At 40.6% G+C, this 13,034-nt stretch overlaps 1 protein-coding gene across 1 annotated transcript; it reads right to left on the bottom strand.

The window, feature by feature from the left end:
• Positions 1-93: 93 nt before the first annotated feature.
• cdc5l (CDC5 cell division cycle 5-like (S. pombe)) lies at positions 94-12,206 on the bottom strand. Its single transcript, XM_031316017.2, has 19 exons — positions 11,978-12,206; positions 9,446-9,549; positions 8,710-8,871; positions 8,376-8,503; positions 7,925-8,024; positions 7,634-7,760; positions 7,428-7,519; positions 6,993-7,137; positions 6,696-6,887; positions 5,066-5,214; positions 4,294-4,465; positions 3,860-4,024; positions 3,571-3,651; positions 2,565-2,816; positions 2,247-2,354; positions 2,050-2,139; positions 1,549-1,680; positions 1,107-1,187; positions 94-518 (listed from the first exon to the last, which is right to left on the bottom strand). Exons 1-19 carry the CDS (start codon positions 12,020-12,022, stop codon positions 405-407), a joined length of 2,439 nt encoding a protein of 812 aa, XP_031171877.1. The 5' UTR covers positions 12,023-12,206; the 3' UTR covers positions 94-404.
• Positions 12,207-13,034: the final 828 nt, after the last annotated feature.

Below are 13,034 nucleotides of genomic sequence, written 5' to 3'. Positions count from 1 at the left end.
TTTTCAGAAACAAAGAGTTAGCACCAGATTTCTTTTTTACACTTGGGTAAAATCTAATCCTCATCTAAAAAAAAAAAAAAAAAGACAACATTGTCATTGTTGAAAAAAAAAAAACTTTTATTGGTCACTAATACAGAAACACAAGAGACTACTGAGCATGCTCAAAACTCAGCTTGTGACGACATAGCAACATGAGACGGGGCTTATCTCTGAAATTACCGCAAATGTTGAAAAAAATGTCAGAATGGTTCATAATACGACGACTCTGAAGGCGGAGGAGCATGAAAACTTGTTTGTGTTTATCGGTGTCTGTTTCTCAGAGCAGCTGTTAGCTTGATATCTCCATGGTGAGTATTTAAGTGTGTGTGTAGCATGTGTGTATGAATGATTAGCATTTGTGTGGCTCAGTATTTCTGAGCACTGTTGAGCAGTGCCTCCCTCTCCATCAGCAGCTCCCCATATCTCTGCTGAAGTTCTCGTTCTCTCTCCATCTGCCTCTCCACGTCCTCCCGCAGGGCCTAAAACACACACAGAAAGATGATAAACAGTCAGGCTCAAAAAAAATCATCTCACACCAACATCCAGAGCTTAGTCTCTTATTTTCCAGGAGTTGCTGAGCGTTGACACAACAGACATCTATAGACTGTGAATGAGGTCAGACACATTGTCATCTACTGGTGGTTTTTATATTTGGGCTACTCAGCCTTCCACACATTTAATTCTCACAAGCTATAGAGCTTTAACAGAATATTTATTATATAGGGGAAAACAATTAATCTTATGAATTAATTGTTCAGTCTATAATAAGTCGGCATTATTGTACATTTTTTTAGTCCCAAGGTAAAGCCTTTAAAGTGTTTTGTCTGAGATTCAATTTAAAATGATATGAAAACAAGCATTTTTTAACATCTGAGGAGCCGAAATCAACAGTTGTTAAATACTTTTAGCTGACCTAAATGATTAATCAGTTATCCAAATTGACCGATTGTTTTAACATTGAAATATTGTAAACTTATTGGTTAATGTGATCAGGGTTAAGGATGTTGGAAACAGCTAACTGAATATACACTTGTACAGTAATCATGTGTGTGTCATAAATGTATTGCCTCTTTTCTCCTGGGAATGGCAGTATCCTCTTGTTTCTTCAGCTGATTGAAGGTCTGGAGCTCTGTGGCTGACTGCTCCACCTGGTGGACACCATGAGTATAACATTATTATAACAAAAAAAAATGCATTAATACAATACTCATTTATTATAATTTCCAAGAATGACAGTGTTTAGGACGCCACTATAATCTACAGTCTGCAGGAGAACTGACTACAAAATAGGGAGCTTATCAGTTCACTCAATTTCGGGTGAATATTTAATATTCACAGATGCATCTTTTAGCTAATTCTTCACTAATAAGCCCTGTTAAATGACAATAAAGACAAGGCATTAATGTCTGGGGACCCAACAACAAATCTATTCTGATTAAATATGACTATGCACTCAATTACGCTAAGAATTTAAGGGGGACTAATATTTAAAACTGTCATGTTCAGTACCTGTTCCCAGAGTTCATTGTGCTGCTTCAGGAGCCCCAGGGCTCTGGACTGAAAGCCTCCCAGCAGGATTTTGAGTTTCTTCTCCAGCTTAGCTGCTCTCCGGGCCTCTGCGGTCATGTGGCCACGGTTCACCTGGAGGCAGACAGACACACGGACCACAGAATTTAGATCAGCGTTTTAAAGCAATACTAAAGCACTTTCCCGCTTCGGTCCCCCTACAGGTTGGAAGCAGAATTGTCCATTATCGCTGTCGTGATGTCTCATTTTGTCTCATTCAAACTACAGATCCGCTACCCGATCTGGCAAACTTGCCCTAAAATTATGATTCCAAAATCGTTTCAGTGGTTCATCAGCGGTAATGGACAATTCCGCGTCCAACCTGTAGGGGGACCGAAGCGGAAAAGTGCTTTAGTGTTACAGAAAGATGTTAAAAAAAGAAGAAAAAATGACCAATTCAGGGTCTAGTTGTATAACTTCCCATGGGTCTGTGTGCTTTCTCACCTCTAGTTTTTTCTCCAGGCTCTCGATACGGTCTTTCTTTGATGCCAGGTTGGCTCTGGTGTACCTGTTCTGAGCGGGTAGATATAACACCTGCAGAAAGAGAGAGGCAGACCAGACGATTCAACAGCTGCTGACCAAAGGCTGGTTTTATGATGAAGGAAGCTGAAGGGAGTCTTCTTAAGGGCTAGGTGACTTACCTGTCCGTAGCATTCCTCCCACACCTGGCTGTAGGCCTCCATGCTGAGATCCCCGTGGCCCATTCCCGCCTTCACCACCTCCATTTCTGCTGCCAGTGCTGCCTTTGCCTGTTAATTAACACACCACGCGGGTGCGCAACATCATTTATAACCACTTCTTATAAACAGAATATCTGCATACAGGTTGTATTGCAACTAGACATCCATCACTGTCAAGATCTCACATACATACCACGTTTTTTTATGACCCAACAAGCAGTCGATTAATATGTTTGACTCCTGAAGTGAAAACAACAGTGTTGGCGCTGTGTGCGTTACCTGCTCCATCTCCTCCGTGCTGATTGGCTTGTAGGAATGTGATTCCAGGTATGTTATATGCGAAGCGTTGTTAGATGTAGAGGTGGGGCCTCTGGTTTTGCCGCGCTGCAGTTGACTGGCTGCGTTGGCTGACGGGTGGTGCAGGCAGTCGTAATGCAGCATGGTAATCATTTCCTGTTTGATCAGCTCCTCGGCCAGCTGGAAGTCCAAGAGAGGCTCCATGGAGGTGGGACGGAGGACGGATTCGTTTACCTGCAGAGACAAACCGTAACCAGCTGAAATCATCCTGCTAATACAAATAATACTTATTCATACTCATCATTAGGGTTGGGTACCGAAACCCGGTTCCACTATGGTTCCTACGCAACCGGTAGGAATCGGACCGGATTAGAACGCAAATTTTGGTTCCTCATTTCGGTTCCACTCAATGTGTTCCCTCTGTCGCTCCGAAACGGACGTAAAATTATCACACTTTCTCTGTAGTCTACCGTTGGCTGGCTACCATAAATGTAGGCTACTTTTAAAATGCCATATTTTCCCTCTGGGCTCACCAAAACGGACGTAAAGGCATATTAACCATTCACTTTTTCAAGAATCGGTTTAGGAATCGGAATTGTTTTAAAAGTACCGTTGGGCATCGGAATCGTAAAAATCCAAACGGTACCCAACGCTACTCATCATCCTCCTGGATTATCCAAATAATGACACATCATCCCACAATGACTTACACTTCATGACGATAAATTAGAGATTTTGAAAGAGCTTTTTATTATTGCCAGCTGAAGTTAAGAGTAAGATTGTTTTTTTTTTACAGTTGACACAAACTTACTTGAGGTGTCAGAAAAACACCAGAAAATCTCTTTAATCATCATCTGATTAATGTCTTTGCAGTTTGGAACTTGAGTTTACACAAGAAAATGAAAAATTATTGTTTCTTTGTCAAAGGGTCAGTGGTGTTAACATTGTCAACTTGATCAAACCCTCAGAAAGTGAGTGTATTTGTTACCTCAGTGGGTCTGGGGAGATTCCTCTGAACAGCAGTGTGTCGCAGCTTCAGCTCCTTCTCTCTTTCTGCATCCCGTATAGCCTGACGCACACACGCACACACACACACACACACACACACACACACACACACACACACACACACACACACAGTGAACCTTTGTTCGACTAGCTTTATTTGAATTACAGGTATAAACCTAGGCACTCACAGAAAGCCTGTTATCCCCTAACCAAAACTCTAAAGTGCCACAGCATTGTGTGTGTGTGTGTGTGTGTGTGTGTGTGCATACCTGCTTGCGTGCCTCTACTTCTGCAGAGTCCTCTATAAATCCCGACTCTGCCTCCGTTTCTTCGAGTTCCATCTCTGCGTTTTCCGGAAGAACAATCTCAAAGTCGTTCTTGGGAACAGGAAGTGACATCAGGCCCTGCTTCAGCTGCTGCAGGCTTTCCCTTTGCTGTGTGACAGAGGAGAGTGAAAGCACTTAACTATCCGTTTTCTCATTTTACTTAAAAAATGCACAACCAGAATGTGACAGTGGTGTCTTTCACAATATTTAATGTTTTTGTTAAAAAAAAAGTAAATTGACAAAGCAGCAGCGGATTTAGTTTTGAACATTTACAACTCACAACATACAGCACGGCATCAGAAAACAGACGTTACAGTTGAAATTCCATATATTCAGAAGTAAGTGTGAGTGTATGTGTACAAGGAGCGTGTCATTACCAGGTGTTTAGAGTATGCGGGGTCAGCCAGTTGCTCCTCACTATTAATGTTCAGTTTGTCTCTCAGCGGAGTGCGCAGAGGGGTCAAACCTGGGGTCACTGCACCGCGCGGGGTCAGCGCTCCTACAGCTTGAGGGGTCATGCCGTCCTGCTCCTGACCCTGTCCTGGAGTTCTGTTAGAGATGCCATCACATTGTGAAGGTTAACATCTACAGTACCAGCTGCTTTGTCCTTTAACCCTTGTGTTGTCTTCCCGTCAACTATGAAGTTGTTTTCCACGTTTTTGTCCTTTAACGCTTTTTTCCCCCACTACCACCAATATATAAACCACTAATACCAACTTGTTCACACGAGTTTTACACTTATTCTTGGAATTCGTGGTCAATAAACCTCATTTATATGAAATTGTATCAAATTTTTGAGTTGATAAAAAGCAAAAATTATGATTTATTTTGACTAGTTAAGATCAGACCAGAGGATGTTGAGTGCATCACAGACTGGTTTATGTGAAAGTTTAGTCAGGATACTATTTTGAAACCATCCTATGAAACTGAATAAAAGACCCAAAATTCAATAAAAGTAGCCATTCATTTTACTTGTGGATAGTGTTGAATGAAACCAACCATCTTATTTTGGGGCAATTTGGTTGATGCAAACCCAAATTTCTGACACGGAAACTTATAATAATAATAATAATAATAATAATTTGACTCGAGGAGAACAGGAGGGTTAAGTGCAGCGTTGTATCAGTACAGAGTCGAGAGCATTGTTACCTGAATGGTGTAGTGAGAACTGTGTTGGGTGTTTGTATCTGCTGTCGCTGAGGCGTCACGCCACTGAAGTCGCTCTCGTGCAGCGGAGTGTTGAGGCCTCCCTTTAGAGGGGTGTCAATGTTGGTCAGAGCCATCAGGTTCTGGGCTTCCTGAAAACACAGACAGACACAGATAGAAAACCTTAAAGAAAGTTTATTTATATCCAAAGATGTGTATGTAGACTGTGTAAGATGGTATATTTCCAACATTTGTATTCGTATGCAATAAAGCAGTTCAGAAAACAAAGAACAAAAATCAAAAGATCAGAGATCTAAAAGTGCCGTTTGGATTGTTTAGTTTATTATCAATACTATTATTTATTATGGCTGTTGGAACAAAATGTGGGAAGTTGAATATAATTTGAATAGTAAAAAAAAATCTCGGCCTTCTTGCTTTGGCCAACCAGCATGTGAAAACAAAATGTAGATGGGTATAATTCAAATATTTTAAAAAAAATCAGAATGAAATTCAAATGGTATAGGAGGAAAATTGATGGCTCTATTATGAATGCATTTATTTTTTGTTTAAATGTCTGTTCATTTCCATGTCTTTGTGCCCCCTTGAAAAAAGAGATGGTTCATCTCGAGGGCTTTATCTTCAACTCAATTTTGAAATAAATCAGTCGATACTAAAAATAATAACACATACACATTTGAGTTGTGACAGAGATACCTTTGTTTTACAGGATAGCCTACATGTATACTGATTCTGCCTTTATGAGCTGTACATACATTTGTAGCTCACATTGTAACTGTTAGTTTAGATCTTATTGATTAATGACAGGTTAGCTTAGCATAACTGTCATGAACCAATTCAATTTAGGAAACATCACTGATAAAATACAATGCACTCAAAAAATCTGAAGTATCCCTTTAAAGTGCTGGTCATCTGACTAGAAACACTTTCACTTGAGAATCTAAAGACTTCAGTGTGTGTGGCATGTCAAGTCTTTAAATAAGTGCTCATGTATTCAGTGTGTGTGTTTAAAGTATCCACATGTTCAGAGTGTGTGTTTGTGTGTGTGCGCTTGTTTAACTATATTCGTGGGGTCCAAAAACCGGGGAATACAGCATACTTGTGGGGTCCGGACAGCTTTGTGGGGCCAAAATGCTGGACCCCACAAGGTTAAAGGGCTGTTTGAGGGTTAAGACTTGGTTTTAGGATTAGGGTTAGAATTAGGTTATGGTTAGGGTGAGGGTTAAGGTTAGGCATTTAGTTGTGATGGTTAAGGTTAGGGTAAGGGGCTAGGGAATGCATTATGTCAATGACGGGTCCCCACAAAGATAGTGAAACGTGTGTGTGTGTCCGTTACCTGCAGTATCCTGTGTGTGTGTGTGTGTTTGTCCATTACCTGCAGTATCCTGCGTGTGAGTATGTGTGTGTGTGTGTTTGTCCGTTACCTGCAGTATCCTGTGTGTGTGTGTGTGTGTGTGTGTGTGTGTGTGTGTGTGTGTGTGTGTGTGTCCGTTACCTGCAGTATCCTGTGTGTATGTGTGTGTGTGTGTGTGTGTGTGTGTGAGTATGTGTGTGTGTGTGTTTGTCCGTTACCTGCAGTATCCTGTGTGTGTGTGTGTGTGTGTGTGTCCGTTACCTGCAGTATCCTGTCCTGGGCAGCAGGGGTGCGTGGGGTACGAAGCCCCGTGGACATGGCGTTGGTGACGCTGTACTCTGACAGGAGGGCAGAGGAGGCCGAGCTCCCGCTTTCGCTCTCCTCGGCAGCTTGACGGGCGACCTCACTGGCGACACCCAATTTGACGACTTCCTCCAGCTCAGCATCACTGATCTATAAAGAAGATCAAATGGGATATGAATGAACATGATGCGTTTTTGAACCAACAACATTGGCGAGAGATTGTTGATTTGCAAGACTTTAAAGTAGCACAGTTACCTGTGGTGTAGGTAAAACCAGTTTGGAGCGTTTCTTGGTGAACTCAGCCACTCCGCTGGTCTGCAGGATGGCAGATGGGAGATCACTCTCTTTCTTCTTCTTGATCTTCTGTTTATCTTTCTTTCTGTCCCTCTCCTCTTGCTCACTACCCACAAACACACACACGAAATGATTTATAAATGAAAACCATAATTTAATTGGGTGTGTCCCCTTATGATGTACAATGTGCATTAATCACATAGCTTTTCACATAGCACAAGTTTTTCTGTTTAACCTTTAACATTGTATTCATGAAGTTGAACAGTACTAACGCGACTGTGTTTTTTAAAAAGTTATGGTTTGTATTTATCGTACTTTTGTATTTGTGTAAGCCTCGTGTGTGTTCCTGTGTTATCCAAACTGTGTGTATAAAATATGGTGTATACTGTTACTGACTTGCGTAGTTCTCCGTCCAAGTGCTGTTGTCGGAGTCGTTTGAAGTTGGGCTCCAGAGGGTTGTACTGCTCCATGCTGGTGTCATAGAAACCCTTAAAGTGAACACAATTAACAATTCATAAATGACAAGCTTAAGCTGAGCCCAAACGCTGTCCTGGAGTTGTGAGTTCGGTTTAAAATGGACAGAAACAATCAACAGTCATTACCGATGCCGGTTTCTTTTCAAATGGGATTTCAGCGTTGTAGTCTACTCCTCTCTTCTTCTTCCTCTTCTTCTGAACATCGATTCCTGCCGCCCTGAGCTCTCTGCGCTTCTGCAGAGCAGCCAACCGCCTGCAGCAGAAAGTGAGGGACACATTAAATGATATAATTGTGTACAACTAAGATCATCAGGCATTCAAAACTGATATTTCAATTTAAGTTAAAAATGTTGAATAAAGAAATGATAACCCAGTATTTGTAAATACTGTGTGTGTGTGTGTTTGTGTGTATCTAACCTGGCTTCCTCCAGCTGTTTCTCTCTGGCCTTCCTCTTGGCTTTCTTGCCCTGGGTATTGGCCAGTCGAGCCCTGGCCTCTGACAGCATCTCCAGCTCATCTGCAGACAGTGACACAGACAGACACTCGCAATTAATTGATTTTGTTAGGACATTATGATGCTGTTGTTAAGTTTAAAATGCTGTCTCCTACAGACACAAACAGAAGAAGTTGGTTTTTATTTATTTGAAATGATAAAACCTTCCAGATGGTGACTGCAGCAAGAATAGCTACTAAATTCTTCTTAAAAGAGAAATGAAAGATATAACAATCACTACAAGAAATGTAAAAGACAAGAAAAAAAGACAGAGCACATAAGTAGAAATGCTGTCCCTTGAAACGGATTACGTTCCATCAAAGGTTTCTGGGAAAAGTCAGTCCCTCCGTCATTGTCTGAGGTGTGTTGACATACCTTCGTCCATGTCCACAGGGTCGGGTCTGGCAGGTTTAGTTTCAGGATTAGGGTCGATCTCTCCTGGTTTTAACTTCCTGGGGTCGTCTCCCACTTCTTCCTCGTTGTCTCTTTGTGCTGCCTTGTCTCTAAACACACACACGTGTACAAATATACATAAAGTATTAATCAACAACATTTGCAATAATCGTAATACACTTAATTAAAATGCTCCAGACATTGTGTTGCAAAGTATCCTACAATCAAGGTCAAGGATCTGGGAGAGTCTAATATTAGTACAATATAATTTTAAATGTGAAGCATAAGTAGAGTATAAAAGGGTTTAAAATCGTACAGCAGGTATTCATAGTGTTCCAGGCACTGGGCAGCAGTGCGTCCTATGATAGGAGCAATGGTCCTCCACTGAGTGGGCATCAGCTTGGCCAAATGGAGCAACTTCTCCTCCTCTTCTCTGGACCATTCTGTTTTCTTGATGCTGGGGTCCAACCACTCGTACCTGCAGACAGACACAAAACCCAAGGTATAGAACCGTTATTTAAACAGGAAATCTAATGAGGATGAAATATCTCAGAGATAGGATATCTACAGAGATAGGATGCACAACAAAACAGCCAGTTACAACAACAATTACATCAGAAACATTCACTGACATCTTTAAAAGTTCCAAAATTACCGGTTTAAATTCATCCAACGGGAGTTTTACAATCCTCTGTAGTTGATTCCATTAATATAGTGTGTTCCCAAGTGCAGGGCTGTTAATACAGATAATATCTACTTCTACAAGTCCTGCCATCACCTTGAAAACTCAATAAAATCCAATAATATCCTAATAACTCCCATCACTAGTGATGGCCAAATGAAGCCTCGTGAGCCATCTTCTTTATTTTCTGAGCCCACTAGATGGCGCTCTCTGTTCAACAAAGGGTTGAGAATACACTGAATTGCAATGCCTTAGGCCTTTCTCTTAAAACCAAGAGCGCCATCTAGTGGGCTCAGAAAATAAAGAAGATGGCTCACGAGGCTTCATTTGGCCATCACTACCAATCACACGTCTTTGTATCAAGACTCACCATCGGGCTTTACACTGTTTGGCAGACTTGCGGTGCAGCAGGGAGGCAATACGAGACCACTGGTTCTTCCCATATTTCATCACCGCTGCCTTGAGGATCTCATCCTGGAAAAATGGGCAGATTAGAAAAGTGACATTTAACATTTATAAAACACTCTGTTGTTGATCACAGTGATCAACAACAGATACCGTCCAGTATCACCACAATACAAGAGGCTCTTCCTGCCATCTGTACAACCAGGCTGTGTCAGGACAGGAGGGGTCGGGACATGAAGCTTTGCCCTAACGGACTGGACTGATACGAACACTCTCACCCTGGACTAATACATCTTGCACCATCATATTTACACTACTAGTATTCATATATTTTTTTTATTATTACACTACACATTTGTAATGTATGCATCTTGTCTTGGATTTTGTTCTCTACCTGTTTTTGTATTCGGGCTAGGGCTGGGCGATATGGAGAAAATCAAATATCGCGATATTTTTGACCAAATACCTCGATATCGATACTGCAACGATATTGTAATGTTGACTATTGATGCTTTCACAATGAGATTTTTGATAAATAATCATCAGTAATGTGGATATCATGACTAAGTGGGTAAAGGCAAATAATAGAACAGCTAGAACAGTCTGGTGTGTTCAGAAAATGACATCACTTTACTGTCATGCAGCCTTTAAAACCAGGAAAAGACAACACGTATGCCATATTACGATATCCAAAATCTAAGACGATATCTAGTCTCATATCACGATATCGATATAATATCGATATATTGCCCAGCTCTAATTCGGGCTGGGTGGTATATCGACTTTTTAAATTATATCGATATATTTTCAAACCAGACATGAGTTGAGACAATTCCGTTTATATTGATATAGTTTGATACTGCATTACATGACCCATTTCTTACTTAAAGTGCAACTCATAACAGGGTCCAATATAAGGATGCCCCAGAGCCAGTTAATAATCAGCCAGTTGCCCGATCAGGCCAGAGCTTGAAAAAGTGAGAAAGCGAGCGGTGTGTGTCTGCTCTACCCTCCGAGACTTCTCTCTGCTCTCAGTGCAAAGACAGACAGACGTGCTTGTTTACTTCATAAATGAAATCACGCTCAATCCTAAGACAACATACAAGGTGAAACACAAAATAACATTCATTGTGTCTTACGAGACAAAAACACGACTGGATTAAGAAAGTCAACTTGTGTTATAAAAGTAACATAGCTCCTTTGGGGAATGGCTCAGTGTGTAGCCAGAGAGAGAGCCAGTGAGAGTTGGTGGATGCGCTCAGAGCAGACAGCTGTTGACTATTGAAGCAGCGGAATATTTAACAGTCAAGTTGTAATTGTACAGTGTAGGTTTCAATGTTAAGCAGGAGAGGAAAACCTGTTATTGGACTCAAGTCAGTTATTGTTAGAGAAAACAACTGAATGAGCATTCACAGAGACAGGTCTGTTTTTATTTAATACAGGCTATTTGTTTTAGATCATTTTTCATTTACAAATATGTATATTTTCAAACAGGGAAGTAAACAACGTATTTGCATGGTATTTGATTAAAGTTGTTTTAAGTGCTTGTGACATTTCACGTGGCTTAGACTTACAACTGAACATTTAGCCCACTTTGTAGAAAAAAACTGATATATATATTGCCATTCAGCCTAAAAAAAATGACAGACGATTTGTGGTACATATCGCCCATCCCTATTTTGTATCTTGTTGTTTGCACCATATGTTCATTCATTAATTTGTTTTTTGCACCAAGACCAGGTTAACACAATGACGATAAAGTCTCTCTTGTCTTATCTTTCATCCTCTTTCAATAATCTGATCCATTGCTGTCCTATAACTTTACAGTATACTTTGCATTTAATTTGACACTAGACACCGACATATTCATGTTATTGTTGATAAGTATTGTATAGTTTTTTGCTCGTGATTTGATACATTGCGTATTGTTGAACAGTTTGATTTGCTCTTTTGATTTTATCTGTCTTTTTTGCATTAAGCTGTTGTAACAGTGACCCGCTGTGATTAGTAAACTACGCATTCATCTATCTATATCTATCTCCCTATCCATCTATCTATCTATCTATCTATCTATCATCGCCCTATCCACCTAACGTAATCCATTATCTATCTATCTATCTATCTATCTATCTATCTATCTATCCCTCCATCCATGTCTCTATCTCTGACACATTACTATTGCTAACAAGCAGCCTTACTGCTAATCTCACTTAATGTTAGCTTACTTGATCACATTTGCAAACTCTTGCAGGCTGCAGTCATGCTTGCTAATGCCGTAGCCATGTTTTCTGACAAAATACGTTACAATTTACAAAATATCACACAAGCAGCGACGTTAGTAAACTTTTTCGACATAGTTGGCAGCAACACAAATAAACTAAACTTGCTACATGGGATAAATCCCGTTAAATGAGCAGCTAGCTTCGTGCTAACTCCGACTCGCGTTTCTATTAGTGGTTAGCATTATGCTAACGTAGCTAGCCATGTAAACACGTACCTCCGTGTTGCGCCAGACGCCTCCTTTAATCATAATTCGCGGCATCTTGGCGGCTTGTTGCTCTCTCCTTCTTCAGTAAAACTGTTATAACTGTTTCTCAAGCAGTTATGGAAAAACTTCACAATTTACACTCAAACTAAATACAATGCGAGGGAGCAACGAACGTGCATCACACAACACACCGGAAACTTGTATGTGTGGGTCCGCCGAAATGTATTGTGGGTATTATTGTACAGGTGTTGCGTCGAAATCGTCCCCTCCAGCGATTCATGTTTCTCCTTTACCACATCCTGAGTCTGCCATGCTTAAACCACAGACTGTAAATAGTAACAGTTTATGGCTTAAACTAAACCTTACTTTTAACCCAACTGTTAACCCAGGCCCTAGTAACTGTTCTGGGGACATTATTCGAACGGGAAACTTATTTTGCCGTTACACCAGAGACGAATCTTTGCTTGCACTAATTAAAATCAATCTGTACCTCGTTTTCAAGCTTTTTTTAAATGCAAACATAGAGAGTGCTACACCTGCAAATGTACAAACCAGATAGTGAATTACAAAAACCTTGCTCCTGTTTGGTGTTGACAAATATTAGGCCTAGTGAATGCACAATCATGATATATTTAAGAAATAGGCCGAACCCATGCTCATAGTTTAATAGTGTCCTATGCTACTGGTCGTGTTGTTGTAGCCTACTAGTAACAAAATACAGGACTTAGCCTAACTATGGCCATTTATCATATTGTTTATGTAATTATCCTAATGTAATATTCAGTAGCACTCATTAGGACACATTTATGTTATTCATAGCTGAGGTTATTCAGCATAATTTGTTAAATGTAATAGCACCCCCATGTGGTTGGGGGATACTGGTACTTGCAGATAACATATTTGCTTGGAGCTACGCAGGATAAAAAAAATCCAGATACACAAAATATTTAGACCAAAGATGGGCATCATGTGCCTTGGACTGCTGAGTCTGCAGGATTTCATTTAAACAAAAGACTCTACCTGCTGTCACCACATGCAGGCACGCCATAAACAATCACATTATTTG

This window comes from Sander lucioperca, chromosome 15, assembly GCF_008315115.2.
Source record: "Sander lucioperca isolate FBNREF2018 chromosome 15, SLUC_FBN_1.2, whole genome shotgun sequence".
Classification (NCBI taxonomy): Eukaryota; Metazoa; Chordata; class Actinopteri; order Perciformes; family Percidae; genus Sander; species Sander lucioperca.
This window is presented reverse-complemented; position numbering and strand designations above follow the sequence as displayed.

Excerpts from the sequence above, each read along its gene's own strand:
- cdc5l (XM_031316017.2), bottom strand. The coding sequence starts at position 12,022 with ATGCCGCGAATTATGATTAAAGGAGGCGTCTGGCGCAACACGGAG. Across the intron at positions 7,138-7,427 it reads TTGGACGGAGAACTACGCAA|TGAGCAAGAGGAGAGGGACA; the intron begins GTCAGTAACAGT and ends GTTTGTGGGTAG. Across the intron at positions 2,355-2,564 it reads GCACGGAGGAGATGGAGCAG|GCAAAGGCAGCACTGGCAGC; the intron begins GTAACGCACACA and ends GTTAATTAACAG.